Source organism: Panthera pardus, unplaced genomic scaffold (assembly GCF_024362965.1).
Source record: "Panthera pardus isolate Hobbes unplaced genomic scaffold, ASM2436296v1 HiC_scaffold_16, whole genome shotgun sequence".
Classification (NCBI taxonomy): domain Eukaryota; kingdom Metazoa; phylum Chordata; class Mammalia; order Carnivora; family Felidae; genus Panthera; species Panthera pardus.
The window spans coordinates 149,594,018-149,604,741 of record NW_026526721.1 but is presented as its reverse complement, the minus strand read 5'-3'; the positions used below and the strand labels follow the sequence as shown (position 1 = coordinate 149,604,741).

Here is a 10,724-nt window from a genome sequence, read left to right as displayed (position 1 = left end):
TGAGCAGTAACTATTTGCCGACCAGCACGGGTGTATTTTAATAATTTAACAACTTGTATGGATGCAGTCACGTACACCAGCTGGATGTCAACCCTCCAACAAATACAACCAAATTCTAAAAAGCCAAAGAATGTTTATTTAAGACTTTTTAAACTTGAGCTTTACGGACTCTGCTTCCAGTTCCACGGGGAGAGTCCAGGCGCGTTGTTTATAAGGCAGACAACAAACAAGGTTAAATTTCACCAACTCTTCCCCTTAAAACTCCCATAGGATGCCATCTGTCACCAGTGTTTATGGCAAAGATGTGATGAGCCCAAGACAGTTGATGGACATCTGCCCGGCCAGGTGGCCTCTGAAGTGTCAGGAGACACAATGTAACATACTGTCAGTTTGTTTCTAGCATATCCTCCTACAGCCCACGATGGGCGGCCCCAACTTCTCCTGGATCAGGCTAGCACAGAAGGCATGATCCATGCCACAGACAACCCCAACACAGGGCACTGGGAAAGTGCACGCCCAGCTTCCCTGGGTCCGAGGGTTTCCACTGGGGCAGCAGCACTCTGAAGGCTTGGTTCCGCTTCATTGAACAGAAAACCCAAAATAGCAGAGGCTTAAACACGTGGGCTTCCTTCTGTCACGTAACAAGAACAGAGACAGGCAGTCCGTGGCCCCAGGCTCCCTCTATCATTCTGAGCCACCAGCGGCAGCACAACCATATGGCGAGGTCACCTTATCGTCCAAGATGGCGGTCACACTTCCAACATCGCGTCTCCATTCGAGGCAGCAGGAAGGAAGAAGAGAGAAGGGCAAACCGGGCCCTTTTCTGAACCGAGTCGGCTTCCGTTAAGTGAATTCTTAGAAAGCCCACTCAACGTTTGTGCCTATACTGCATTGGCCACATCTAGCAAGGCCAACTGAAATGGAGTATATTCTTTTAGCTGGGCATGCCGCAACCCAGAATGAAACTGGGTTTTGTCTGCTAAGAAAGAAGGGGAGAACGATACTAGGTAGCAACCCACAATCTCTGCCACAAATCCCAGGGCACAGAACGGCGAAACAACACAGTATGGCATTGCTGACGTATTATGCACGCTGGACTAACCCAAGTCAGGAGAGGAGCCAAAATCTCTGTACCACCAGATGCTCTCTCAAGCCAAAAGGTTCAGTTTTAACTTTTTAATACAAAACACAAATTCCTTCCTTCAGGACCCCACTCTTTGACTCGGTACTAAACTCTTCCCCAAATGCCCCCTAAAGTGGAATAATCCAGGTCATGAGTGGTTCCACCGCTTTCTAATATTTTCCTAATTCACTGTTTGTTTGTTGTTTTTAATCACAATTCCATTAACATCATCCCACTGCCTGGGCCATCGGAAGTGAAGTATCTACAGATCAGCCTTGACTTTTTTTGTTTTTTTTGAAGATAAGCAATAAACGTAGATTTTTTTTTTCTTAAGGGAAGACAGAAATCTCAATTGTCGGGGAACCTGGGCAGCTCAGTGGGTTGAGTGTCCAACTCTCACGGTTATAAGATCGAGCCCCGCGTCAGGCTCTGTGCTGACAGCGTGGAGCCTGCTTGGGATTCTCTCTCTTCTCTCTCTGCTCCTCCCTTGCTTGTGCGCCCTCTCTCTCAAAATAAATAAGTAAACATTTAAAAAAAGAAATAATAGGTATTGGGGCACCTGGGTGGCTCAGTCTATTTTATACAATTTTAGTGAATATACTAATTCACGTTCAAAAAAATAATGAGTGGGCCCCCAGCACATACTGAATTACTCCCTAATTGGTTCAAATATATGTATCTTGTCACAGCACCAGGCTGCCTGATGCTATCACTTGGCCAATGAACTTGTACCCTTCATGGAGGGACAAGTTTCAGGGCTGCTTCAGAACTTGGATAGGGTCACAGAACTGAGAAATAGGAGCTTGGTTATCATGAAGAGGAGATCCAATCACTTTTTTATTTCCAGTGAATGAGAACACCGTGGTTTTACACCTGCTTTGTTAGCAACAAAAACCCTGGCATTATGAAAAATTAGCGTTAGTGTATGTTTGACACAAGCTTTAGTGACATCTATATTCGTGAGCGATTTTAGGGCATCTATCAGCAACCACTGGAACTGTACTTTCCTGGTCCATGTGTTACATGTTTTCAACTGGCCAGATTTTCCTATTCTTTCCCTGTAAAAATACTAATACACATAGGGTGGCTCACAGTGTATGCTTAACCTCCATAAAGGAGTAAGAATATAGGATAAAGAGCATAGAATTTGGAGGCAGACAAACCCAGGTTCAGATCCTGGCTATGCCATTTACTGGCTACAGACTCCTGAGGAAGGAATACCCCTCTTTGTGTGTGTGTGTGTATGTGTGTGTGTGTGTGTGTGTGTGTGTGTGTGTGTAAGTAATCAACTTCCTGAGACTCATTTTCCTCATCTGTAAAACAGGATAATAAACCCACCTCACAAAATTATTATGAACGGTAAAACAATAATGTAAAGTGCTTAGCACATCTCCTGGCCCACATGGAATATAGAAAATATTACTAGCAATTTTCTTTGGTCATTTAGTGCATGCCTCAGTTCAGAATATGTTTTCTCGCTCTTTTTTTTTAATTTTTAATTTTTTTTAATGTTTTATTTTTATTTTGGGGAGAGACAGAGCATGAGCAGAGAAGGGGAGGAGAGAGAGGGAGACACAGAATCGAAAGCAGGCTCCAGGCTCCGAGCTGTCGGCACAGAGCCCGACGCGGGGCTCGAACTCACAGACTGCGAGATCATGACCTGAGCCGAAGCCAGACGCTTAACCGACTGAGCCACCCAGGCACCCCTGTTTTCTCTTTTTAGCCATAAAGTAGGTCAACTCACACTTACCAAATACTCATAGTATATTTAACTCCCTACACAGTACTTGCAAATAACTAAGAAAATTTTCAAGGTCTCAGGTATAAAAGTGGATAGGTGGGCAGACTAACACAACAGGAATTTAGTTAACGTAATTTATAGGCTGATTCATTTCTCTGCCATAAAGCAACCCAAAGTTTCCCTGCTATAAAATAGCACTTACAGAAATACACATTTGTAAAGGTCTTCTGAAGGACCAGTTTTTAGTACTGTAAGAAATGTGCACCATCGGTGGATAGAAAATTTGCACACACATACGTGTTCACCACTGTAGCACATCCACATGGCAAGGTCACCGTGCCGTCCGAGCGTCAGACACCTTCACAGCGAAAGGTTTAACCTCAGGCTGGATGCCAAGGAGAAGCTCATTCATTTATTCCAAATTCATGTAGTGGACTTTTGTTGTCAACCAAGATGAATTTCCTGAATTTACTCTCCACCTAAAATAACCAAAACAAAGGACACAATATGAGCCACCACAGATTTTCAAGAAAGTCTATGTCAAAGGATAGCGATCCCTAAAAGATGAAAAACAAGTGAGGTGAGCCCTGTGACCACCGCATCTCACTGCCTTGAAAGAGTTTGGAGGAAAACACAGGCAGAGCCCAGCAGACTCCCTAAGCTAAGTAGAAACAGTGACGAGTCCAAGGCAGCTAGAGTTCATAGACAAAAGTCCTGGAAAGAGCTTCCGAGAAAGGGGGAACTCTGAAGAGTTCTTGGGCCCTCCTCCAGTAATCGGCAGGATACTGATCAGCACATGAATATAAGGCAACCATGTGGAGCTTAGGAAGAAAGCACCCAAAAGGTTAGGGGAACAGCGCGCAATACCCCACACAGGGCTGGGAATAGCGCCTGTATGTATCTCTTGCCGGTTCTACTTCTCTAGTTGAACACACACAAATATATAGAAAGGAATTTGTTACAGGGGATGATCGGCTTATGTGACTGTAAGGGACCTTTAAGTAGCTTCCTTAGGACTGCATCTCTGCATCCGACGCAGGTAAGGGAAAGAAGAGAAGATCCAGGCAAGTCGGAACCCTACAAGCAACCACATGCTGGAATCGCACGAAGATGGCCTGACGCTCATGTCCCTTCTTGTTGCCTCTGAGCTTAGTGCGAGAGTAGACCCCAGAAGCTGAACCTTGTGTCCCACCCAGCATGGGGTTAGCGTACCAGTGTGGGTCCTCTGAGAGGCAGACACTGAGATGGGTTTAGATGCGCAGGATGTGTGGGGGGAAAGAGGGAGGAGCCAAGAGGAGGTGACCCTGTGAAGGAGGAGGGAAGAAGGGTTGAATAAGAGACTCAGACCTCAGCCCAAGGTTAGGAAAGTTCACCCAGGCCAATGGAGAGTCCATGAGGAAAGGTGCCCATCAGTTGAGTCCCACATCTGGAGAACAGCCCGTACCGGCACCCCTGTTGCACAGTCACCTGCTGGGAGCAGCGGGTGGGAAGTGTGACCTCAGCAGTAAGCAAGGTAGAATTCAGAGCCCAGTGTCTGGGGCTGTTGGTCAATTATGCACGCTGAAGCAGGGAATCTGAGTGGCGCATTATCACCCGCCTGCCACAGAAGGATGGATGAGGACCCAGGGTTCTAACCAGACAGTACATCTTCATAACTAGCAGATATAAAAAAGAGCTGCATAAAACCCACCATTGTCTTCGTGGTAGGCAAACTGCTGGGGATGCTGTCCACTACATCACAGTGTCTCCTTTATGAGGACCCAAGAGAAACATCTAGTGTGGCTCAGGGCCAGGCAAAGTCATTCCTCCTGCACAACTGGTATGTTTTCATCCTGTAGACCTACAAATTTTCTCATTGATTTTCCCTTTGTCTTAACCAGTTAAGATCCAGACCTGGGGTCTAACTTTAGCTTTGGGGCTTTTATTTTTCAACCATTCTACCTTTTTTCTATTCTTTCCTGATTCCTTTAGTCAATATTCTTTTTCCCTGCAGACGATCTATAATCCTTTCTGAAATAAGGCGGGATATAATCACGTTCAACTAGGCCAGTACCTGTTAGAACTAAAAAGAGTGGTTTTTAAATGCTTCAGTTTATTCCTTTTACTTTTATGGTAACTTTACATACAGGTCAACCCTTCTACTCTCAACCAGCCCTAATAGAAACAGTGAGCGACCCACGTGTGATTTTAAATTTTCTAGTAGCCACATCTTAAAAAGGAAAAGGAAATAAATGAAATGGAAACAATTTGAACCTTTGAAAGGCCAGTGTATACTTTATACTTAGAACATGTATGAATTTGGACCAGCCACACTACAAGTCCCGGCCCAGTGGCCACATGTGAAAAATGGTTCCTGTATTATACAGTGTAAGCCTAAAACAGGCCTACCAATGACCAGAAAATCAGAAGAGTTTTTAAGATAATTGTATCTAACCTATGTGATTGCCTTTTATTAAAGATTTCTGAGGTCCTGGGGGTCTCTGACACAACACTAGGAAGTAGAAAGGAGTTCTCCCAGGGGTAATGATCATGAAATCCCTAAGATACCGTGTGTGTGTGTGTGTGTGTGTGTGTGCGTGTGTGTGTTTAACTTCTCTATGTATCTTTGTTATTTTATTCTTCACTAAACCACCCTTGTCTCCTGCTGAGAAACAATGTAATATAAAATGGCTAAGAAAGAAAACAGAAAGAGATATGCATTTTGTATGTCCTGTGCTTCATTACAGTAGTATTAAAAATTACTTTAAAACATGCTTACAGAGGTGTTAAAACCAAAGAACACAAACCATCATAGTTGTAATCAACAAATGGGCAACCAAAAAAAATGCCTGATTCTCCTTGTTTTGGAACCAGCTCTAAAACCTTTTACCTAAGTTTGGATTTAAAAAGTATTATTCATTTACATCAAGATTGGAAGACCAAAATTGTAGTAAGATACCTGAGAGTTAAGAATTTGAATTTTTAAGGCAAATTATTTAACCTAGGAAAGCCTCCATTCCTACATCTTTTCAATAGTTATAACTAAATCACAGAATGGCTATGAAAATACGTGATAATATTACGTATAAGTCCAACCGACAAATAGTAAGCACTCAGTAAGTGGTACCCATCATCATTAACTAGAAAAGATTATTAAAGCCAGGTATTCTTAACTTGGGGTCTACAAATACCTGGTCCATAGACAAAACTGCAGGGTTGTGGGGAATCCCAAAACGTGGATGGGGAAAAGAGATTACATCTACATTTTCGCTAACCTCTAAGCAAAATTCAGCATTTCCCAATTATGAATATTCACCACAATAGTATTAGAAGAACCTGTCTCTTTGCACTAATAGAAGTTACAGGTGTTTTCATGTTACATTTCTGATGTTACAGCTATGTCAAAATATCTTTTATCATCTCTTGGAAATCTAGTTGTCGTTACACCTGGTGCTAGATCTTAATGCATGAGTAAAGAATACTATGTTATCAACGTTTGTTTTTAATTTCGAGAAGCGTAGTTTGCTTTGTAATCCTCAATGTTTTATTTTATGCGCTTAAAGCATTATTCTGAGAAGGGGTCCATGGGCCTCACAAGACGGCCATGGCACCAAAAAAAGGTTAAGAATCCCTACATTTTAGTCTCTCTCTTTCCTTCCAGAAAGCCAACCAAGTTGGACAATTGAGCCCCTGCCTGGGTGAGCCCATTCCCAAAGTCTCAGGTTTGTTTTCTGTCCGTAGCTCGCTGGAAACGATATTACAGTCCTGGAACCCGACTCTGTATCAGTCAATTTGCCAAGCTCGCCTTCCATTTACGCCTGGCACCTGTCCTGTTCAAGGTCCTGTGTCCCAAGCTGACAGGCTGCTTTTCTGGTACGTTCGGATGACACAGCCCTGGCCCCCGCGGGACGCCGGGCCCCTGGTGAAGCGGGACAGTGAGTGTGCAGCGTGGTCCAGGCCCAGTAGCATCTGCGTCTCCTGGCAGTTTGTCACATTTGCCAATTTGCTGGCTCTCGGGGAACACCGCAGCCCTGAAACGCACCCGGGGCTATCGATCCGTGTTTTATCAAGCCCTCCGGGAGATGCACGCTGAACTTGGACAACCACCCGTAGGGAACGGGGCGGGGGGGGGGGCGGCCCCACCCGGGGCGAGGGTGGGGGTGGGGGGGGCGGAGGAGCTCTCTCGCCTCCAACCTCGGAGCTGGCTCCCACCGCTGCGGACCAGGGACGGGGGGTCGGAGTCGCGGGACGGAATTGCGACGCAAGAGGCGCTGAGCGGCGGCCGACGAGTCCCAAACCAGGGCCGGGGTGCTTGTTTTGCTCCTGCACCCCGATTTTACTTACATTCCCCCGAGCCTCGACGGTGAGTGATGGAGACTGTGCACCCAGCACCGACCCCTCGGCGCCGCAGCTGCACGGCGAGAGAAGGGGAGTCAGGGAGAGCGAGCGAGGCACGGGGTGCACAGCCCCCCCCTCCCCCCAACTCCCCGAACCCCGCGGGCTCTGCCCCGACGGCGCCGAAGCCCCCGGTACCCTCCCGGCCCGGCCGCCGGCGCTGGAGGGCGTGCTCCCTGCCGGGAGTTGCGGTCCCGGAAGCCCGCCGGCCCCGGGCTGGACGGGCTCTGCCGCCTCGAGAAAACTACAAGTCCCAGGATGCCCGGCGCGGGCGGGTCACGAGGGAGGGGCGGCGGGCGCGGCTAAATAGCCTCCGTCGGCCATTTTGTGGGAGAAGCCACAGCGCCGCCTCTTCTCTCGCGTCCTCGCCTCCGTGGCCGCCGCCTCTTCCTCCGCCTCCTCCTTCGCCTCTTCCTGCCTCCTCCCGGCTTCCGCCGCCGCCGCCGCTGCTCCAGCCGAGTCGCAACCCCGGGGCGAAGCGTCTCCTTAGTTATTTACGTTTTTCTCGCCACTGCAGCCTCCAGACTCGGTGATCCGGGCGGGCCCCGCAGCAATTTTATCCCCTCACCGGCCTCACACTAGTGTCGCATGTCCACTATCCAGAACCTCCAATCTTTCGGTAAGATCCGGCCGCCGCCCCCTGCCCGCTGCCCCCCGCGCGCCTGCCGGCCCGCCCTCGGCGGGGCCGCCGGCCGCCCCGCGGCCCCGAGGACCACCCCACCCCGCCCCCCGCCGCCCTCCCCGCACCCCGAGTGGGGCTTTGTCTCGGCGCCCAGAAAATGGCGACTGGGCCCCTGGCGACCCCCTCCCCGAGGACGGCCGCAGCCGCCGGGCCCCCCCCCCCCGCCCCCCCGCGGAGCCCCGGGCCCTGCCCCCGCCGCGCCCGGACCTGCCCTTCCGCTCGCGGGGCGCCGCGGGGCCGGGCCCCCCGGGGATCGGCGTCCTTCGGCTCCAGTCGGAGCCGATGCCCAGCGGCTCCGGCGGGCGTCGGGCTGGAGACGCGGGTCGCGGCCTCCGATGGGTCACGGGCCCGCGGACCAGCTTCCCCGGCGGGGCGCAGTAGTCTGTAAAATGACGCCTTTGGGGAGACCCGTGCTCGTGCTTGTGCGTGGACGTGGGTAGCTTTCTCCGTTTCGCTGCTTGCAGACGCGGCCGCGGTTAAGTGCTTGGGGTGGGCACGTTCGAGTGCCTCTGTTGTCATCAGAATGGGGGCGAGATGACGCACGTCTTTATCGTAGCTGTAAAATCGTGTTTTTGAAATCCCCCCCCCCCCCCCCCCCGTTAGAGGACGACGCTCCCCGAGAAGTCTGCCTGGAATAGCGTTTTCTGTTCGGATGTCGGGGGGGCATCGGCCGTTCAAACGTGCCTCTTTCTGCGAGAGCACCTTGCCGGGGGGGTTTGGTAATGCCCCACCCCCGTCACCGCCCCGTCCCCACCCGCAAAAACAGCAGAGGCACTAGAACCTTCTTTGCCGCTGGCCTGGATCGTAGTGGGCCGTACACCGGGAAATCACTTTCTGGAAGGTAATTCTTCCGCTTTGGCGTTTTTTGTGTGTGTCCCTTTGCAGACCCCTTTGCTGATGCAACTAAGGGTGACGACTTACTCCCGGCAGGGACTGAGGATTACATTCATATAAGAATCCAGCAACGGAACGGCAGAAAGACACTGACTACTGTCCAGGGCATTGCAGATGATTATGACAAAAAGAAACTTGTGAAAGCTTTCAAAAAGGTAAAGGTGTTGGGAAGGAAAGGTTGAGCCACAGCTACTGATGCGCTTCCGAGCAGGACACCCTTACTCGACTCCAACGGTGTGGGCGAAAGCCATCCGGCTGGGGAAAGCCTGTTGGTTCTGGTAATTAACACCCAGGCATTTATGGGTGGCCTCCCATTTCGAACTGAGATGTGAATGGCTTTCAAACGAAACGAAATGTGGAATAGTCAGTTCTTGGTGTTCTAAGTAAAATCATTGCCCGTGTGTTTCCTGCTGATTCACTTGCAAATCAATTTGGGAGTGTTGGGGAGACCAAACGTGTTTCCTAAACACGATCAGCTCTACTCAAATGGTATATTGGTCTTAATGGGCAAAGTGAAACCTCCTTGTTGTATCTGACTCCATTGTGTGAAACATCTCCTTCTCCAGAAATTCGCCTGTAATGGTACTGTGATTGAGCATCCCGAGTACGGAGAGGTTATTCAGCTTCAAGGTGACCAAAGAAAAAACATTTGCCAGTTTCTCCTGGAGGTGAGTGATTGGGTGCTTTATGTACAACCTTGAGATTGCTTCCAAAATTGTATTCAAGGACAATGTGAATTATCTCCTACTTCGTTATAAAAAAAAAAAAAAAAAAAAAATCACGTGAATGAGGTAAGTCCGTTAACTGAGAGAGAAATACAGTATCGGCACTTTAAAGGCAGCGGAACCGTTTTTGGTTTATTTTGTCATTCGAATGACGTGACCGTTCTTGTATCTGCACAGCCAGTTTTGGGGCACGTCAAGGTATGTCCGCGTCTACTGAATTGCTAACGGTAAACGCCACGAGGAACAGTGTTGCAACAGACTGTTAACCCTGATTGTTTTATCATCGGGGCTCCGCGTTTTCTTGGGGCTGAAGTCCTGCATCCCTCAGAGCGATTCTCTTACGTTTGTCTTGCAGGTTGGCATTGTCAAGGAGGAACAGCTTAAGGTTCATGGATTCTAAAACGAACCCGAAGACGTGGAGAATTTCTTGAGTGATTTTGTCCTCTAAACCCGGTGTGGCTGCCTCGTGAAATGACTCTCTGCAGTAAACGGACTTTTCATGTATTTAATCGTTCAAACTCCCATTCACACCTGCATGATTACAGAGAACATGGGGTATGTAGGCTGGTAACACACAAGAAAATTGCAGTAAGATGGTAACGAAACCCCGTATTCATCTTAACATGTTTCCAATGGAAAATATTTTGTTTTGAGTGTTTATTTGTTTATTGTTCAGCTTCTTTTTCACCTGATTAAATGCTTTTTTGTTGTATTAAACCATGTATGTTGCAGCTTGACAATAAAGAAACATCTCTGAATCCTTTTGTGAGCAGTCAGGCTCCCAGATCTAAGCAAGTAAATACGCAGGTTTTGTCTTTCAGAGTCGGAGTTCTCCTTCTGCAAGTGTTCTTTCTGCTTAGTTTTCACCTGCTGTTAAACCCAAAGCCGGAGGGGCACCTTTGTTATGTAACCTGTGTTCTTCCTTTACTGACTTACTGATGAGAATGAGAACTGGAGTATAAGCTCAGCCAGAGGCAAGATTTATCAGAAGGTGGTGTTAAAGTTTGAAAATAGGAAGTACAGTTTAAATTCCCAGGTATTAGCACGTAGAATTCTTCTGTGTGCCTTTATCGCTGTCACTGGACTACCCACATGAGTCTGTCCCCAAGTCCAGATGATACAGCAGGCTCCCGACCCCAAATAAGTTCAGTCACATGCGCTGTCCTGCAAGTGTTGGTGGCTGGT

General features: G+C 48.5%; 1 protein-coding gene and 1 long non-coding RNA gene across 2 annotated transcripts; one reads left to right on the top strand and one right to left on the bottom strand.

Moving 5' to 3' along the window:
• Positions 1-2,401: 2,401 nt before the first annotated feature.
• Positions 2,402-7,442, bottom strand: LOC109248789 (uncharacterized). The gene is made up of 3 exons (XR_002072258.2): positions 7,188-7,442; positions 4,555-4,696; positions 2,402-3,343 (listed from the first exon to the last, which is right to left on the bottom strand). It is a non-coding gene; the product is annotated as an uncharacterized LOC109248789 (long non-coding RNA).
• A 147-nt stretch (positions 7,443-7,589) lies between these two features.
• On the top strand, positions 7,590-10,297 carry EIF1B (eukaryotic translation initiation factor 1B). Its single transcript, XM_019418781.2, has 4 exons — positions 7,590-7,857; positions 8,806-8,969; positions 9,381-9,482; positions 9,895-10,297. Exons 1-4 carry the CDS (start codon positions 7,827-7,829, stop codon positions 9,937-9,939), a joined length of 342 nt encoding a protein of 113 aa, XP_019274326.2. The 5' UTR covers positions 7,590-7,826; the 3' UTR covers positions 9,940-10,297.
• The last annotated feature ends 427 nt before the right edge of the window (positions 10,298-10,724 follow it).